General features: G+C 31.5%; 1 protein-coding gene across 2 annotated transcripts; it reads right to left on the reverse strand.

The window, feature by feature from the left end:
* Nucleotides 1-1,156: 1,156 nt before the first annotated feature.
* LOC148620440 (uncharacterized) lies at nt 1,157-20,844 on the reverse strand. 2 transcript variants are annotated; one of them, XM_088581326.1, is made up of 12 exons: nt 20,713-20,844; nt 14,962-15,171; nt 14,372-14,505; nt 12,208-12,421; nt 10,756-10,860; nt 10,185-10,355; nt 8,723-8,839; nt 6,870-6,950; nt 5,802-5,873; nt 4,639-4,716; nt 3,370-3,445; nt 1,157-3,088 (listed from the first exon to the last, which is right to left on the reverse strand). In XM_088581326.1, the coding sequence occupies exons 1-12, from the start codon at nt 20,795-20,797 to the stop codon at nt 2,722-2,724; spliced, it is 1,710 nt and encodes a 569-aa protein (XP_088437452.1). In that variant the 5' UTR covers nt 20,798-20,844; the 3' UTR covers nt 1,157-2,721. The 2 variants fall into 2 exon arrangements, with proteins under 2 accessions (XP_088437452.1, XP_088437453.1); XM_088581327.1 differs by lacking the exon at nt 20,713-20,844 and adding an exon at nt 16,945-17,030.
* Nucleotides 20,845-21,410: the final 566 nt, after the last annotated feature.

The following is a 21,410-nucleotide window of genomic DNA, read 5'->3' on the forward strand; positions in this document are numbered from 1 at the left end:
AATGCTATTTATTCTGAAAATAGTCTTGAACTAATTGTCTTAAGGATCCACATTGCATTAATACCACTACGAGAGTAACAAGTGTCGTGGTAGGACTGCAGACCCTCTTTGACAGTTGTGAGTATAGATGCATTTATTACCCCTAACCTGAAATGACCTAATCTTCTTGTGTTTGACACGCCTAGAAACATGTGCTCTAAATAGCTTTTCAGTTGTTTCTAGATCTATTGAATACATTTGGTGCAAAAAAGACCGAATTGAGAATTATATGTGTCACCCACTGCCTGATCCTTATAAAGAATAGTATTTAATACTTGCAAACGATTTGATTATATAAACGTCTAAATATGTTTAACATCACCATATATATACTTGGAAATTGCTATAAAGTCTCCGTGTGTTTTGTTTTGTTTTGTTTGTTTTTTTGTTTATTTTGTCTATTTTGTTTTTCTTTTGTTTAGTTTTTTTTTATGTGCCATACTTTGTACACATTTTGTCCGATTCTTTATTATTCAGTGGAGAAGTACTTAAAAGCTAAGATCATGTTATGACGCAGAAGGTGTATAAGTTGTCGCTCTAATTTCAAGCTAATTTCGGTAAACTAGATGTAAATATTTTGTTATTCAGAACGGCAAATTTTTGTCTTTACCGATATACATCATAAATGCTCAGCCGCTATGGTATAAAAAAGCCACCATTTTGTAGATGCTGGCCAACTTGATTTACAATTTCATTTAAATGCACTGAAAATGAACATTTCAAGGGTAGGTAATTCTGTCAAAAAGCTCATTTTTCTATCATTCTATTGAAAAATTTCTGAGCAAAGCCAATGATGCAGAGTTTAAATAATGGTCTTTTCAAATAGAAAAAGTAACCTTGAGTGATATTTTATTGTCAGATGGGTGGGGTTTTTACATGCATGTTTCTGATCTGATTTTTCCCAATTTGCCTGATTCTTACAAACACCTACACTTAAAAGTGTACATAAATTTTATCACGTGATAAACAAGAAAAACGTTAATTTTAATTGAAGAATGGAATAAAAATTCATTGAAAACAAGTGATGATCTCCGATATGCCTTAATTTTCTTCTGTATTTCCTGCATCTTTACCAGACACTGAATTTTCTATTCTATTCATTAGGACTGAACAGGGACACGAGGCAAAATATTTTAATTGTAACTTAAAAACAATAGATGCCAATCAGATTATGGTTACAAGTATATGTTATTTTATATCGTTGAGCAATGAACCCCTGTCAGGGTATATTGTACCCAAGATTCTGAGCGTTATGAATAATTCGTGAGATAAGTCAAATGAAAAAAAGAGGCAAAATTAGTACTGGCAAGTGTGAATTTAAAAGCTTGATTTATGTGAATGCGTGCTGGGTGTTTTTAGGAAAAGGAGTGCTATATAGATATATAGTCATTTGTCGACATTTGTAATGTTTGAACTCCAAATTTAATATGCATCCTAAAGCTCGATGCCAAAGTAATTGTGTACATGTATACATCAACATCTTGGTTCAACATTTGTAACGACCTGAGCCAGGTTGCTTATCGACCCTGCCCCGATTTTAGTACTAAGTTTTAAAAAGTCAACAATTTATAACACAATATATAACTTACCTGTATCGACAATATACATATTAATATATTTCGAAATACAAATAAAATATTTTTTGAAATAATGTATCCTATTACATCGATGGCAATGTCCTTCAAGCATTTAAGCCTCCGAATAGTTATTGCATTAATGAACGATATACAACAGCCGTGGTAGAAAAAAACTGAAGAATTATTAACAGTCATAACTATTGGTACAGTCATGGTATGCTTAAAAACAGAGGGGACTTTCTCAGTATCACAGTTGTTTGTGGTAATGGAATAATTGTAACACAAGTTTGCAAATTCTAAAAAAAAGCAATATTCATAGGGAACAAAGAACACAAAACTGCTGACCAATATTTCATCCGGTAAAGACAAATTATGTATTAATAGTCATGATAGTCTTATAAACATCCACATGACACCAAACCTTACATGAAAGGACTGTCTGAACTTAGAATGAACATTACAAAAAAGCAAGCCTGCACAAATTAGCACAATTTCCATATGATACATAAAAATGATTAAGCAACTACGAGAAAAAGCAAGCCTGCACAAATTAACATCATTTCCATATGTTACATACAAAACCATTAGGTAAAAATGATATTAAATAAACATCAATTTCCAATGGTCCGTTTTTCCATTTTTACGGAAAGCAAGTTGTTTTTTTTCAAGGGACATAACCCACTAACACGACAACCTGGTTGGCGGCCTCATTGGGAAAGGGAAAATAGTAAATATATTTCTTGGAAACTTAAATTATTGTCCCTTCGGTAAGTACCATATGGTTTGAAATAATTTATTTAGAAGCATTCAATCACTTTCCGCGGCTTTAATAAATTGAATATTTGAATTTGAATTCTACTGCTATACATTGTTTTAAACCAGCACGTCGGATAAAATATGTACCAAGTTACCTGCATTTGCATTAAGTCGGGAATATGAAAAGGGATTTTCAATAATAACACATGAACTACTGAGGAACAACTTTCTACAAAGGAATCAGTGATATACTGTTCTATTAAACTCTTCATTAAAAAATACAACAGGACATATCATATGGGCCAGGTGTTGTAAACATGAAGGTATTCAATGAATCCCTTTACACACATTATAAATCGTACGTGTCGTTTCCATGTGGTATGTTTCTATTGGTAGAAGTGGTGTTGTAAAGGTCATAAGAAGGTGTGCTGGTGTCATACAAATCGTTTTCACCACGATGTTTGACCACGGATTGACTGACGTCATATTCATTTTCAACATGCCCTGTTATGTCATAAAGAGCGTTTGAGCTAGTGTTTGTCTGTTCTGGTTCACTGCCTTCTAAGTGGTTATAAATACCTTCTTCTGTTTTATTCAATAGTGTGTGAACTTCAGTTAAGGGGAGGTTGACTCTGTCATGTTGAGCGTCTGATTCTGAATTAAGGTCTGTTTGTACCTGAGCTTCATCCTCCTGATGTTTATTTCGCATAGTTTTTCTGAAATGTCAAATCAAATATGCATTTTTAAGCGATTAAACACCGAATACAAAACAAGATTTTGAACTTTTTATCACTCACTTATGTTTACCTCATGATTTGTATAAGCCCGATACAAGTTGTATAAATCGTCTTTTCTGTGTTATCACTACTCATTTTATTAAGCAGTTAAGCCATACAATTTTTTTTATTATAATTGTCTAAAATTATCTTTGTTGTTGTCATAGTATGATCTTTACGGACTAGTTGTGTGTGAAAGTTTTATTTTTAATGACACATACCGTTTACAAATGACCAAGATCACAAATATAATGACAAGTACAACTATTGCTCCAACAATTCCAACGATGATACTACCTGTATTAAATCAATGGTAAATTACACTTTGGAATAATATCAGGTTAGAGTTTTCTTGGAGTTATCTATACTTCCATATAGAAAACGAACGTATAGACTGTGCTCTATTATTTTTTAAAAGTGAAATCTTGAGGAACAAAATCTACTCTATAGTAGGAATAAGAAATAGCAGTATCTAAAGCATATCGAAATAAATACTAATATGAGTTAAGCACAGCCTACAGCCGAGCATCTCATTTATACATTTCTATTACGTTTGTTAAGTCATTCAAAACAAGAAACGATAGCTGAGAGAGACGATATAAGATCGGTAAACTAGTTTAAAGAATAATAATTAAACGTACCGGTTCAAGATCCTGTAAATAATTCCTTTCTTGGTTTTTGAATTGCGTATTTAAATTTTTAATAAATTTAAAGGCTACCTCACTGTGAATTCTTTTCACTGATTTTTTTGTGGGCATGTCTGATACCTATTTGGGTATGACCGAACATCTATCGTTAGCCTCGTATACAAGGCTCCGTATAAATATAAATATCACAATGTGACGATCTTAATTCACCGCTACTAGGATCGTTTTCGGTATGTATGAATCGACCAGATTATTCTTAATTATATATAACTAATGTGTTAATGGTCAATAGTTGGTCAATAAAGTCAAACATATAAAAAAGACGAAGACATTTTGACGTTTAAAACGAATGAAACCAGTGGTTAAAACAAATTCAGTAACATTAGGAGAAAACAAATCCAGTAACACCAAGAGAAAACAAATCCAGCAACACTAGAAGAAAAGGAATCTAGTAACATCTATTGAAAACAAATCTAGTAACATCTATTGAAAACAAATCTAGTAACATATATTGAAATCAAAAAAGAAAATAAATCAAGAAACACCAAGAGAAAACAACACTAGAAGCAAACAAATCAAATAACTTCGAGAGGACAACGGACAAAGAACACTTAAGATGAAATGTACAAACAGAAACGACCAAAACTTGTTTGTTATGGTAGTTAATTTCATTTTCATTTTTTTCCTATAATGGAATGAATGCTGTTACTTTGATTATCTACTATTTGGTCGTGACTTTTTTTTGTTCTAATGATAACTGGAGACAAAAGATAAAAAAAGACAATGACTAAATACAAGTCTTCAAAAAACCAGGATTCCTTATCACATTGATTTTCATCTTACTTATTTCACGCTTGGGTTGTATTGAATTATTTTTAGTGTTCTTGTTGTTATTTATAGAAGTAATATCTTCTCTTAATCCTGAAATAGATAATTTAACAATAGATAAAATGTATTAAAATGACCACGTCTTCTTTTCTGTATAATACAATAAAATGTAGGTCCATGTACACATTCAATAGTAATTCTACTTCTACACTTGATAATCATGTGCTCTACAACATGGAACTATCATTTGACAATTTTTCATTTCAGTTTGATAATTGTATCATAATCATATGATAACTATATTGTTTTCACTAACCTATGATTATTATATGCTATCAAGCAAATGATAAGGACATTTGACTATCATATAAATAGTATATGTAAAACATCATATGATTATCATATGATGAATTGATGAACAAATGATTAGCATATGAATCGACAAAATGCTTTTGTCATTTGCGAGCATAATATTTGGATATTTTTTTGTGTGTATGAAAAAGCACGATGCCAAATTAAAATTTATTTAAGAACATTTCAACTTAAATTAGTCTTCGTAATTAAAATCCTGAAACCCCTCTTCATCAATTGGACCTTCATGCGTGTAATACTGAAGTCCTTCATTATCATTATTTACCTATCCAATATACACGTTAATAATATTGTAGATATTAATGTTGATATTTGTGTGACCTCCACTATTATGTTGTTAAGTGTAAGTATTTGTAAAAATCAGGCAAAATGGGAAAAATCAGAAACATGCATGTCAAAAATTCACCAATCTGACAATGTGATATCACTCAAAGATACTTTCTCTATTTGAAAAGACTATTATTTGATCACTGCATTGCTGGCTTTGCTAAGAATTTTTTCAATAAAATCTTAGAAAAATGAGGTTTTTGAAAGAGTTATCTGCCCTTGAAATGTTTTATTTTCCTTGAATTTCAATGACATTGTGACTCAATGGTCCAGCATGATATGGAAAATCTTATCTGTTTTCCTTGATTCTGATTGTGCATATAGTCAAATTACACTATTTAAATGATGAATTTTTTTCATACCACGTTTCATCTACTGCCTGATTCTTACAGGGACTGACGCTTAAATTGTTAACAAGAGGACAATTAACGGGACAATACAGTTTTTGAAACTAATGCTTTTTAATTGTTTTCTCTCACCAGTTGGTTGCATTGAGGATACAGTATCAAAATCCTTGAAGGGATCCTTTTTGCTATTGTCATCTCCTATTCCTAGAAAAAAAATATATGTATATAATGAAATTTGTTTATATTTTCCTTGACCCACACCGATAACTGAATAAAATACTTGTCCAAATCAACTGAAAAAATAAAATTTAGCTTAAGATTTGCTGGTAAAAGTTTTTATTTGGTTATTGTCGGCAAAAAGAATGAATGCTCAATTTGATTGATTCAATCTTTAAGAATTGGCAATAATAAAAATTTTCCATGAGCATATTGTTTATTGCGCGAAGCGAAGTGCAATAAACAAAATATGCACATGGAAAATTTATGTTATTTTTCAATAAACAAATATTTATCATAACCAATTCTAATAAATTAATCTAAATTGTGTCAGTATTTTCTTTTATCCATTGAGTTATAACAAAATTATTTTAACCAATCAGATTACTGTATTTATCTCAAATTAATTTATTTTGAAATAATTTAAGTTTGATATGAACATTTTTTGTTGGTTGTGTCTTTGGCAACTACTCAACATCTTGAAGCACTTGAATTAACCCACCATTTATAAAAGGGTTCTTGTTGTCCGTTTATGTGTATACTAATTTGTTTTCGTTCTTTTTTTTTGTATTTTTCTTAATTGTCATTATCTGGCTGTCTTCTGTCAATGATTATTGTTTACTTTTACATTCGACATTCCAATATTTTCTCTCGGGGCGAAACTGTTTACCTACTTTGAAATATTCTACTTCAACAGAATCGACAGGTCTAATCAGGTGTATACTTGCCCGCAAACATCAATCAAAACTTCTTGACGAATGAAAACGCTTGATTCAACCCTCTTACCCCGAATCAACCACTCTGCACCCTACCTGTAATATACCCATGTGTAATTCAAAAGAAACTGAATCCAATGTCTAACAATGTCGAAATTTTGTCGTGGATCAAACCATGTCCACCACGCGTGTCGAACGCGTTATTACTAAACTTGTAAGAACGCTTCGTGTACAAAATAAAAACTACACTTTGTCGCCTCATACGAACCGATTTCAGGAGTTTCGGAGAAGGTGGGGAACTCAAACATGGTACTGTTTTCTTGCGATCTTGCTTCCTTAATGTCGTCTTCTGAATGTACAAAATGCAATACATTGTAACACATTTCCGTGCTATACTGATATACCCACTGTCTGTGCAAATTAAAAAAGCTTTTTCATTTAAGGCAAAATAGGTGCTGGAATTATGTTAGTTAACAGAGATTAGGTTCCTGATTTAAAAATAAATGGTTTAACGAATTTATGTATAAAGTTGTGTAAACAATAGAGTTCACAGGCAATAAATGGTACTTATTCTTTTCAATAAAGATTATTGAAGTGTGAGTTTTTCGACATGTGCGTCTGTTCTTTCTTCAACATAAGTATTTTTTTTTACTATTTATAATCGTTCAATTGGTTTGAGAAATTAACTAATAGTGATCTTTTGTTATCAGCAAAGACGTTTACGGTTTACCATTTGATTTGGCTATCATGTGTGACAGTACAAGCGTAAGGGTGCTAGCTAACAAACATATAAAAATAAACAACAAATTAAGACATTAGTATGGCCACCGCCGTCTACTACAAACTGAAATGTCTTTAAAACGAAATCAGTATAGAATTGAAATCACACGCTTCTAAAGGACCATATAGGCTGATGAATGTTTGTCATATTGCTATTCATTATTTTCAGAAAACTTTTTATAGTCCTGTACACTCGTGATATATCCCTCGGGAGACGGTACCAATCAAATTTGCATTAATGAACTTGTATCTATTAGAGAAGAGAGTCATAGTCTTTAAATCTCCTGTTTATATTGTAAAGTTTAAATAATTCAATTATGTTTTAGAATAAAGACCCTGATCGTATTGGACAAACGTGGAAATATTCATACTATTTTTGTTCACTAACTTACATGCGTAGGTAGTAATCTTCCTTGACTTTTCAGATTTAACGTCAGATATAATGTTTCACTACATACATAACATGAAACTATAAGAATTGAAGCGATGGGAATTACATTGGGTGTTTAGAGCCTTAAATTAAAGAAGGTTGTCATGTGTTATACTTATTCATACACTTTTGAATGGTAATCATTAATTTTTAAGAGGGGGTCCATGTAAAAACCAGGCAGTGAGTAACACATTTACACCAATATCATATTAAATATGCATCTTCTCTCAACGTTTCGTACTAGTTTTTGATTATCTGCGAAGGTTAAAGAGAAATAATTCACATAAAAAACAATACAATTCATTGAAAAAAAGCAGAAAACTCATTAAGTTGAGTACTATTTTGTTGCTTTGTTAGAGAATAGTAATCAAGGGAACAAAGGTTATAGCTGTAATCAAAGGAATGTAATCCAGGGACAAAGACCAGACATGGAAAACAGATATACAAACAAAAAACATAAAGTAACTAAAATCATACATACAAAGTAACAAAAGCAAATGAGAACATTGCAATTGTTTTCTGTGTAAAGGGAACGAAGTAGAAATTAAAAGAATGTAATCCAGGGCCAAAGACCAAGCATGGGCAAATTACACACACACAACAAAGAACAAAAAATAACCAATAAGTACAAAGCAGTAAAAGAAAATTAGCAACTCGGACATCATTAAAAAGCTGGGAGCATTGACCATGTGCACCGGTAGGGTAAGCGTCCTCAGCTTTTCTTAAAAGTCTGAGTCATTCATTTTTTATTCATAACTTTATAGTGTTTGACATACATATTATGTATACGTTACATTGAAATAAAAAAAAAAGTGGGATAAAACTTATCCTGTGCTACCCATCATAGGATCTTCCTGATTTTTACATGAAAAGCCTCTTCAATACTTGGTAAAATTAGTTCATATACTTACCACAAAGTGGGTAAAGTTTCTTATTACAGTCTTCTATTTCCAATCTGTATTTGTAATCTGTAGCGTTTATCTTTGAGATTGCAAGTTTCAGGCAGTGGGTATTGTTTGGTATATTCTCTTTAAATGAAGAAAAGATTACTACCGATATGTTTTGCTGTTGAATGGTTACACTTATCATTCTTCATCAAGCTCCTCTTCTATCAAAGTAGCAGTTTTTTAATTAAAAAAAACAGGCAGGAGTTGATTCATGGATATCACAAACCCACAAAATTAACATGTCTTTGTAATTTAGCTACATTTACCAAACCACTCTTAATTTGTCAATTGGTTGTTGCACTTTTGAGATAAAAATCATATTCAGAAAATAAAACTGACACTTTACAACAAAACATTTTTGTCATGGTTCACTCCGATTTGGTTAATTTTAATCGAAAAAATAGGGGTTTTAATACGGGTAGGAATGTAAAACATATTGACCGAAATCACCAGCTGCTATTTTCGGTTTCGTTTGAAGATCATTTTGCAAGTGCTTATTTATTTATTTATTTATTTTTGTAGGTTTTTTTCGTGCTTTCATGTTTTCGATATGTATGTTTTATATGTTATTTTTATATTCTGTTTGCTATATTTACTATATAGATCGTCTCTGTTTCTTGATGTTTTTGATAATGTGAACCGAATTTTAAATTAAATAGAAAGTCGCCCCTACGACAGATATCGGAAAGGGTGTTTGAAGATCCTTAAGTAGCAAATAAATGCTATTCGAAATGTTCAAGACAAACATGGGTCCATATTCCCTGTGCAGATCCCAAACAGCATATAGATATATAGTGTGCATGATATCAACAAAAAATAGAATAAAATTGATTAAAAAAATAACAAACTTCAACATGAATTATGTATATATAAACAATTATGTAGTTTCATGGTTTGGATTATTGAATATTAAAGATGAATACCAAATGTAATTTGAAAATATATCAAATGCTTAATTATCACAAAATTTCTTTAATGTGAAAAGGTTTTTAAGTGCCATCAACTGTATGACGACAGATATTTCTGTGTATACTTCCAGTTTAATAAGATTTTATCCTCTTTTTCGATCGAAAGTACTTAATTCAGAAAATAAAACAAAATGCTAAGAATCATTAATGCGACAATCAAAACAAAAAATAAAGAAGATAAAAACGAATGATAAGCAAATCAATCCCCCCCCAAAAAGCAAACAAACAAACAAACAAATACATAAAAAACAGCGAGTACAAATATTGCCTTATGCTCAAAATTAAAAATTATAGTTTTTTTTTTAATGGACAAAAATGGCTTTACAACTGTTTCCTGTTATTTGTTTTCTTTTCTTTTTTTTTTGTTTTTTGTTTTTTTGTTTTTGTTTGCTTGCTTGCTTTTATTTTTGGTTTTTGTTTTCTGAACAGGACCCGTTGAGCGCTTTAACTTTTTTTACCGTTATTCCATGTCAATGCGTCTACGGCAAAATGTCCGATCCAGTAGTCTTCATTACCGTCCATACAAGATGTCGATTTATCATTTATTAAGTAACCTTTATCAAACAAACACGTGGTTTGGGCTTCGAACCAAGAGTGCGTTTTGTCAATGCATTTGATGTTCTCTTTTCCTACAAGTGATAAAAATACTAAAGAGAAACACATCTGAAAAGTTTTCCATCTGTCATTTATTCAATTAAAACAATTATACATGGTTCAACGGATGTGTCGATAAATCTAATATAAAGGTGGAATGATGGGTGGAAATTTTTAAAATATTTAACCAAAACACAAAAAAAAACAAAAAAAAAACAAATAAACAAATAAACAAGAACAACACAAGACAAGATAAAACAAAACAAAACAAAAACAATTAATTTTTCTCCGATTATTATATGAGAAATCTTTTTCGTCATGATTCCACGGGACTACAATATGCACATCGTCGCCAACATTCACAGCTGTACAATCCGTAATTTTAAACTATTAAGTTGAGTAAAATAAAGGAACATGGCTGAGAGAATATCTTACCTTGTGAGAATTCACATACGCTCCGAAGAACGTTTTTACAAGACACAGGTTCTACCAGTCCTTTTCCATTAGATTTAAAGCATGAACTGCCAAGTGGCGTAGATACTTGAAAAAAGTGTTGGAAAACGATTTTTACATCAACATCTTATTCAAGAGCAAGCATTTTTGAGATAGTAGATTACATATATATTAGTCTTAGATGTAGGGCAGTAAAAGGTTTTTTTTATAAATGATCAAGCATAGACGGTGTTTATAGGTTGATAACATATGCAGCATCTAGAACTGAAATAGATATTGTAGTATCTAAAAATAGAACAATACATATACGACGGACCGATTTAAGTACCAGGTAGTCAAAGATTTAAAATAAACATCGGAAATAATTTTGTTTTGTGAAAGAATAAAGAAAAAAAGTACAATAAAACATTATCGTTATGGAATTGGATTTATAATCGGCATAAATTTAGAAAATCATAGTTAGCTTAGTTTGCATATCAAAGCATTTTTAGCTCAGCTCGCTAAAGGCCAAGTTAGCTGATGCCATCACTTGACGTCCGTCGTCGTGGTCTTGGACAAATTTTTTAAAATAATTTCCTACTAGACTGACGAGATGTAAACTTAACAAGATTGCTCTTTAGAGTATTGTGCACAATATGACCGTTGGAATTTATGATTCGTGAAAAAAACATAGTCGCCGTTTCTGAAAATAAAACAGTGGTCTAAAGCATTCTTTTGCAAATAACTCATAAACCGTTGCCTATGGCAAAATTTTAGCAACTATTGCTCTGTATTAAGAGACGGACCTGTCGAAATTTTTAAAACGATTGGTCACATGATGTAGGAGTTATTGCCCCTGATACAGCTTTATTGGCATTTTTGCATGTACAAATTTGAAAATCTTCTCAAATACTATTTTATAGAATTCAGTGAAGATTGGCATTTTTGTTCCATAGGGTATCCCCCAGAAAAGATCGTTGGGATTTTGGATCCATGAAAAAACATGGCCATGAGAAGATACTAATGCAATTCTTAATCCCCAATAATTTTAACTGAAGATCATTCAGCAGGTCTCAAAATAATTATTTTCAAAAATAAAAATGCAAATGGAATTTTGCAACTGGAGATATTAAGACTTACGTTATTATAAAAGAAAAATACTGGAAACATTATGAACAATAATAAACACTATAAGCAGTCAAAAAAAACTTCAAGATGTATAGAAGACCAAAGGGAGTGAACATAGGAAGAGTTGTATTAGGACGTAACACGTTTATATGTACAGTTCCATTGATTATCTGGAGACATGATGAGTCACCAATACCTCGCTTTTAGGCAAACCCATATATATGACTTTTTAGGTACTTCATCTACTATATTTATTTGTGTTTAATTTGATCATTTGTTACGTTCTGTTTATATACATTACTGTATTCCCCACATTTTAATACTTACAATTTGTCCTCAGAATTTCGTATGCACTATAAAATGCTGTTTCATTGTCAACTCTCATTCCACCACACATAGTTGAAAAATTATCGCCACACTTTTGGTCACAGTTGACGTAGGAGGCTGGTATTCCTATCAAAGTTTGAATCATTATACAATGAAATACACGTCCGTTTTCCTCCTCATTGTCTTTGATCAGGGAAGATGATGGTGGTAGAATCTTTCAAAAAGAAATTAGAACTTGCATTTGTTTTTATCCAAAAGATTTGAAAATCCAAAAACACGCATAAGATGCCTTCAAAATAGATATCACATCAAATTATGTCTATTGACATAATGATTTATATAATCAGAACATAAGAATTATATTAATGGCGCAGTAGCTGTCATTTTCGTAAATTTTTGTTTCTGTTGAAATATGCCTTAATCTTAAATTATTTCTACTAAATTGTACTTTTCTTGTATAATTTCATTTGTTATCTACACATGAAATGCATTAAATACATGAAATAGGTGTGTATATATTTATTGTCTCGCCGCAAGATAATAAATAGACCCAGTTAAATTCGTGTGCATGTGACTTCTGGTGACCTTAATCCGCGCATGTGCTCTAAGGGTCGCTTCTTTAATAACAAATCTGATTGCAAAAGCGAAAGTGGTTATTCAACGGCAAGGAAGACCGACGGACTCAAGCCGTACAAAAACAGTTCGAATATAACGCAAGGATCCTTTTGAAATTTACGTATTGTGATATAATGTGGCACAAATATGGTCATTATTCCTCTTTATAACTAATCAAGTACTAGATGAAATGTACAAAAACAAGACACGTGCTTAACTGTGTATCTGTTATTGTTATTTTTTAACCAAGGTTAAAGTATTTTTAGCCAGGTGAATAGCCTATCGGCAATCTTCTGGAGTAGTGGCGAAAAATAGAATTAAAACTGTACAAATGCAGTTTTAATAAATGATTAAATTATTTTGTTGTTTGTTAATGTATCTTTAAAAGTCTATTTGGTTTAGTATATTCGTTTTTTATCACCATGCACATAATCTGCGATTTCTTAATTAATTTCTTAAATATCAGAAATGCTGAAGTTTGCCTCCTTGCTACTTTTGTTTATCTAGAAGTAGATCACACAGACAATTTTGATTGTCAATTTCTTTATGCAGTGAAATTCCATTTGTTCAATCTGCTCAAGTTTAATTGTAAAGATGGGCTTAATCTTATCCCGACATCCGAACATAAGGCGTTTCGAACGTCTGTTCGTATCAATCGATTATATATTATTCTATGTATGTGTTCATTATCACATTATACATCAGGTGTCCCAGTCATTTTGATACTTTGCTAGCATTGATTATGTCGTAATAAAAAGAATTCATAGCATAATGATGATATTTACATGAACAATGTATAACACATTTAATTTCAAAAAGAGTCAGACACCCCATGATAAATGTTCTTTTTTTTTTAATGCATGGAATATATTTCGTATTTATGTCCTTATTCTAGTATTGTCGTTCGTGCATTTGGTGGTGGTCGTTTTTGTAATTGGTTGTTTGTATATCTTGTCGGTAGTGTAACGTTTTTGTACTTGGTTGTATGTATATATTAGTGTTTAACTTTTGATCTTTCCTCACGTTTCAGGTTTTGATTGTTTGTGTTCCTTTGTGTGACATTCTACACATTTAACGACAAAAACAAATCAAATAAATAAAAATATCTAACGTGTGGGGGATGTAAATTGTGGCAACTCCTAACAATTCTTATCCTTTGTTTGTATTTTGACGGTAGTGTGTAACAAGTGATCACTCACAACATTTATAGCATTGGTTGTATGTCCATAGTGTTTAACTTATAATTATTCCTAACATTTTTAATATCTTTTGTTGGTGCATTGTGTCGGTGGTAGGTAACAAGTGATCTCTCTAAACGTTTCTAGTATCTTTCGTTTGTGTATGGTGTCGGTAGTATGTAACATGTGATCTCTAAACGTTTCTAGTATTGTCTGTTTGTGTTTATTTGGAAACAACGCAAATTGAAAGATAAAATTTATCCATATTGTTTGTTTTTGTTCCTGTTTTTACGTGCTTTTATATTTTTGTTACTTTGCATTTGTCTCTCGAAATTAAACATATTTACTTATGCACTGATATCTGACTGTACCTGTAAGTATAAAAACCTGCTCAAAGTAGAATATTGTGACGAGCAAAAGTGGATTGTGTTATTCAAATCTTTAGGGTTGTCATCAAATTTGTTGAGTTTTTCTTCTATCATCGACTCATTCACAAAGAAGCAACCTTAAATAATATTGGTTTATTAATTAGAATAAAACCTGAACGTATTTTTATACTTTATAAGTAGACGGGATTCCACTAAAGCACAATATGTCATAACATGTCGTTTGTTTCATGTCGCAAGGTTCATCGTTAAAAGCAGAGATGCACCTTCCCCTTCTTTCAGTTTTAAGTCGAGTCCGGGTTGCTTATTTACTTTTGTTTCTTTAAATTCTTTGATACGTCATGTGTGTGTGTATGTGTATGTTTACCATTCGAATCTTCGTCTCCTTGATTTTCTTTTGTACACATTTTACTTTTGCATATGCGTTACACTATTTGAATATTTAATTTAGGTAATACTTAAATAGCGCATACACCAGGTTATATTTCCCAGCATTTTTAAAGCAAGAAAGCAGACTTTGCGTGTTTTTTTTATAATCTTGTTTTCCGATGCTTTATTTCCGTGTAATAACTTACCTTTATACTTTACAACAGGAGATCTTTGTACATAGCCGTTTATCCAGTACGACTGTTCCAACCCAGCTGCCAAGTCTTTCACTCTTCCTTTAGCTCTAGAGGCGTTACAGCTATTTGCCTGACAGTCTTGGAACACGGATGAACCACCAAAAATGTCGCAAACTTTAAATGAATCTTTCCATGTAACCTGCCTGGAATGCTTTTTCAGCACTGGAAATGCAATTTAAAGCCTAAACCTTATTGCGAAATACTTTTCAAAATATTTACATTAGACAATGTTCAGCAAAACTGTTGATTGTTTATTTCAAGTCGAAAAGCAAAGTCAATAATATGGCGCTTTCAATCTGCACAAGTTTAAATAGTTAAACTTCAAAGCTTATATAGTGCTACAGTGCAGCTGTTTATGAAAATGCTTCACATAATGCGATCCTGAGTGAATTTGGTAGATATGCATTGTAAACGGATACGAATCTTCTGTTCAGTTCTATTAAATTCTACAAGTAGACTGAATACAATGGTTCTTGTAATTCAATGCGATGGCTATATTTGAGCAACCAAAATGCATTGACAGTATATTTACTAGTGATATACAGTCTCCGACAGAATGTGATATTTTGGCTCCGCCTACTTTCTTTCTTGTCTTTCCTCGATTCTAAACATTTTTTATTTCAAGTCAATATACTGCTATTGTCTATATAATATCCACGAATAAAAGGAGTGAAAACATGTTTCATAATGTCAAAAGATGTTGCACAGTACATTTGTATTTTAATTTTCAATATTGTATATTTGAGAAATATAACGATAAAAGGTATGGTGAATATATCAAAGAGACAAAAACCCAATTGGGATGAAAATGTCAGTCCAGGTCCACCCATTGTTCTTCAATGATCGTCAAGGAAAACCTCATACTATAAGGCGGGCTGCAGCTAACCCCACACTATCATTGTGCGCAGATACAGCGAAAAAATTGTCACTATGTACTCAAGTAACATAAATATTAATTAAAGTTGTAAACGAAACAAGACAAACAGGGGCCAGATATTCCTGACATTGGACAGGCGCAAAACATTCGGCAGGGTTAATGCACTTCGGCGTGATCACCCATTTAAAATCTGGTGACTGTGAAAAAAATATTACACAATTAACCACACCTAAAAATAAGTTTAAAAAGGTTTGAGTCACTTTTTATAACGGAAATAAATAAACTAAAAATAAGAGTAATCAAGGGAACCAAGGTTATAGATTATACAAATGTGCAAACTAAGCATATTAAAAGAAGTCCAATTAGTGTAGTTTTTATGTCTGTTATAAAAAATGACCAAAAATAATTCGAGCAAATATATTTACATTCCGATTTATTAAATGACCATTTGATATGATATATGAATTTTTGTTTTATTTGATTGTGTGGAAGTGTAGTGTATAAAGTTGAAAAATAAAAACTTTGAACAGATTCGAAAGAGTCCACATGGTCATGATATTTATAAAGCACATCAAGCAAGTTTTTAAACACTCCGAAAATAGTTAATGCAACTTTTTTTCATAAGGTTTAAACGAATCTCTCCCTAAGGTCCTTTCAAAAGGTCCCAATTACTGTGAACTATGCTCCATAAATTTCTTATGGTTGCCGTGGAGGACTATCCAAGAAAATGGATTAAACGAAAACAAGATGACACTGATTTGCTATATGGTCTCTAATTTTGAAACGCATGAAATGTTTAAGTCTTCAAAGACTCTAGTGTAAGAAAACATGGTTTACCGCATGACAACTATGTTGTCGTACCAACAGACAAAGCCGAAAACAATATTGTAATTTACAGTTAAACACATTACATCCCATTTTTATTATCAGTCATTGCAGTAAAAAATAATAGCCGTAATAAGACCTATACTGCTACAACCCCCCCCCCCCCGTCCACCCAAAGAAAAAGACATAGTGGAAAGCCATAAGTCTGAACTATACTCTTTTGGTCTCCTTACCAAAAATGATGATTGTGATCTACCGTCTATGTACTGGATTCCTAAAGTCCACAATAATGCATATAAACAACGCTACATCGCTGGATCTGTAAAGTGTACAACCAAACCTCTTTCAAAACAAAACTTTAAACTGACACTCACGATTGTCAAAAAGGGTCTCCAGTCGTACCACGACATTTGTTATTCCCGAAGTGGCATTAATTTAACGTGGATCTTTAATAATTCGAAAGATTTTCTGAAGACCCTCAATTCAAGCTTCGATTTTTCAATTCTTTATACTTCCATTCCTCAAACTCATTTAAAATCTCGACTCAAAAATACATCATTGTTACTACAAAAAAAGACGTTACACATAGAAAAAAATATGTATTTCTTGGTGGATATTCCTTATATTTTGCAAAAACATAATTCCAATAATCTATTCATGTCACAACAGGATTATTAATACAACTACATAGTGTCAGTAGGATAATGATTTCTTACATTTTCTTTAAATCCAATTTAAATATTAAATTCAGCTCACGAATAAGGTCGTAACTTATGTATATTGTTCATGTATTTGGGAAAACATTACCTAAGAAGTATATAAAACTACATTTTTACTGTCCATTACCTAAATAATGTCAAAACTGATTAATCCATTACAAAAAATATTTAAGTAAATACCAAAGAGTTTTATAGCCTAGTTAATAATCTCTGTCAATATTATGCAGTATTTACAACATTTACATCAGATATTTTATGACTATTGTCATATGAGATTAATTTTTTTATAATTATTATGATCGTTTATTTCGGGTTTTCCAACAATATAATGCAGCAACACTGAATGCAAATATCAGTTCTGTTAATAATTTGCCCAATTCTAATGTGAAATCTACATTGAAATTAGTTATATCCAAAACATATATTTTCTGTTTCAGTATTTAATTTTATCAGCATGCTTTAGCATATGAATATTGTATCATCAGATCATCACTATTCAACTTATGAAAATTTGAAAATTTGATTTCCTCTAGGGAAGACACACAAGAAAACATGATTTCAAGTTTAACCCATAATTGAGTGGTCAGCCTTGCATGTAGGACTGGTTGAAACTCGTGTGAAATATTTACCTTGTTTTATCCTTATTTCTCCCCTAACCTTGCTTGTCACTACATAAGATTAAGAGATTGAAATTCATCAATGTATATTCATACATGGTAAATATAAAGCAAAAGTAGAGTGGTAACTATTTTCAATGGATCAGGCTTGGATGTGATATAAACAGTTTTTTTTTTTAATTTCCAAATGAAGAGTTATCTCTGAGAAGTTGTAAAAAACAAGTATTTGATCATTAACTCTGTTGATATAAAATGAATATATTACCTTGTATACATGTATTAAAATTGTAATTACTCTGCTGCACCAAATATTTTTTCTGACCTCTGTGAAATTACAGCTCGTAAACTTTAATTCATGACAGCAAAAAATAATTACTTTGTTCTACGGACGAACGGACTTCCATTGCCACAAACAAGTGTTATAAACTAATTATTTGTAATTACAATCTCTTAGGTGAATATAACCCATCGTTGGTACGCAAAAGTTGTATTGCTCTGTATAAATATTAAAAAATTTGCACATGATATCTCTTTAAGGTATCCACACAGAAGAAAATTACACAAAATAGATAATGACTTGAAGCAGCCGATACTGTCCAAATCCCATCTACGTTATTGGTATGTCATGTTCTTATGTTTGATTAAAAGCAGGAAGTAAAATTTTTGTTAAAGTGTGTTAAATTCCTTAACTTAAAGATGTGTGTGACTTTACATATACATATAGAGAAGGACAGCAAAATGTATAAACATTAAAATCAAAACACCTCACAGAAGAAGCATAACTTATACTTTTATTGTTTGTTGATAACCATTTATTTATCAACCAAGCAAGTGCATTCAAGGTTGTAAAAATACTTTCACGGACTTGAAATATTATTGTAAAACATACAAATTCCCGAGTAGAAATTTTCAACATCTCATTTGTGTAAATGTAAAGTAAGAATAACAAAATTACATAAAAAATAGTCTAAACGTTTGTATTGTATTAACTATAAACAGATAAGTTATTATCTTTACACCAAAGGTTGTACAATAAAACTTTGTTTTCAGGTATTTTTTATCTCTCATATTTTATTATGGGAAGTCAAGCTCATATCTTGATCTACACGCAGAGATCGATGGGAATAGAAAACTATTGACCAAACTATACGATAAACGCAATTACTTATCTTTCCTTGCTGTCAATTTTCCTTTCATCTGGGGAAACATCCCTTCAGTACGTTATACCAGATATTGTCGTAACTTAGCCTATTTTTTTCTTGCGCGCTAGTTTTCTCACAACTTAGCCAATGAAATAGGTTTATATTGCTACAAGATTGAAGTCATCCCTACAGAAGTTTTATGGTCGTCATCATTAACGCATGAATCGTTACGATATATCTATCTGAACCATGAAAAGAAATTTGTTCAAGGTGTCATAGTACTCCCTTCCTCTTTCGTTTAGAATCTTTGTTCCCTGATTACTTTTATCGAATTTTACAAGGCAGTTATTTTTTATGATAAAAGCACAATTGCGTAAATTAATTTTTTTGGTGTTCAACTGTATATTTCTAATTGGAAAAATGATACATTAAAACATAAAAATGCATGGATTAACCATGTAATCTACATGTTTATCAATATTATGACTGAAATAACCCATTATACGACCTTTGCGGCATACATAGAAATTCAAATTATCATTAATTTTACTCTTTGCCCTGATGAAGAGTATGTAATGACAGGGTATCTATGGAGTTTGTTTAAATATTTTTTTTATAATATAGTAGGCATGGGCATGGGCTGTTATAACTTAATCCGGATGTTCAGTTTCAAATTAAAATGAAACATTTGTTAAATTCAAAGCCAAAGTGCATACAACTTTTCAATCATCATATGATTGAATGTACCGAGTATTTCTTTAGTGATTTAGTCTATTGGCTTTGAGGGTCCACCGTGCACCCCGTCCCCCTCCCACTCGTCAATTTAGGTCATTTTCATGTACCTATATACCTCCCATTACCGATTCAATTTGTCGACAAAGAATATTCTCGGATTCAATTTCAGTATAAGCCTATATTTGTACCCCAATGGATCAAAAAGCCAAGACTTTTGTGACTCAATTATTTGAGAGTATAAGCTTTCCTGGGATAGCATGTGTGAATAAACTAAACAAATGTAGACATTATCGTGTCTCAGCTTTACAATGGTACAAAGAAAGTTTTGGTAACACTTAGGGTTATGGGGTAAAGTGGGCAAAAATATACCCTTACCCCGCCGAAAAATTGCTTAAATTGACAGTTTTCAATGTCAAAATCCCTGGACTATTAATGTTTTCAATTTTTTTTTGGGGACAAAAATATTCTTAATTGGGAGGTATAAGGGTACCTGAAAATCAAATTTTGGTTGATGAGTGGGGGTGGGGGGTTCACGGGGGGTATATCAGCCCCCATATTAATTCTACTAATTCTCCATCAGCTCAATCTTCACTTAAATCGTTTATCTATTCTCTGTAATGAAATTAGATTTTTACATGGTTGCTTACGCTTGAATGCTGAAAGTATATTTTCCCCATCTCAGCAGAGAAATGATTTTAATATCTTACTAAAGAATAATTTATATGTAATAAATTTAATCATCGAATTTACAAAAAGATGTAAAATGAATACGAATACACAAATTTTACCTGCTTTGCATTTAACTGTATCCACAAATAATAAAAAAATCACAATTAATAAATAACTAAACATGATTTTAGGTGTATTTTCCATCGTACATCATAAAAAATCATTTACTACTATTTGTCGTTGAAACCCGGAAACTTTATAATTGCGTGTGAAGATTTCATTTCCTCCCGCAAAATACAAGATTCTGAAGTGTTTGACCTTTGTTTGGTTCATCAAATATGACATTTAAAAACTTTAAATCTATCTATTAGATCACAACAAGGCATGGATTAAACGTGGGCTCTCATTAACAACAGTCAAACAGTAGAAGGAACAAAGATTCGAGCGAAAATAAATAAAATTCGGTAATAACACTTTTCATGTTCTCAACATTTTAAGGTTGCAGCCATTATTTTCCATGCTTAGCAATGGTATGCAACATTAAGATACCTTTTTTCGGGAAATTTAAAGTGATACTTTGAAAATTAACCTTTTTAGCATGTCAAGATACGGGAACGTTAGAAATGGTTAATGAGGGCATATGCTAAATAATGACATGTTTCAGAAAAAATGCCTTTCCTGGTCACTATTTTCTCATAATGTTAGCGTAGTAATTTTGGTAATATGGATGTATTTTAATGTAACTGTTTGGCATCTTCAAAGTACTCAAATAGTCATAAAGCACAGACTACGAATCACACAGAGATGACAAAGGCTG

Source organism: Perna viridis, chromosome 4, assembly GCF_037379345.1.
Source record: "Perna viridis isolate PV_CMFRI_1.1 ecotype Kerala chromosome 4, ASM3737934v1, whole genome shotgun sequence".
Classification (NCBI taxonomy): Eukaryota; Metazoa; Mollusca; class Bivalvia; order Mytilida; family Mytilidae; genus Perna; species Perna viridis.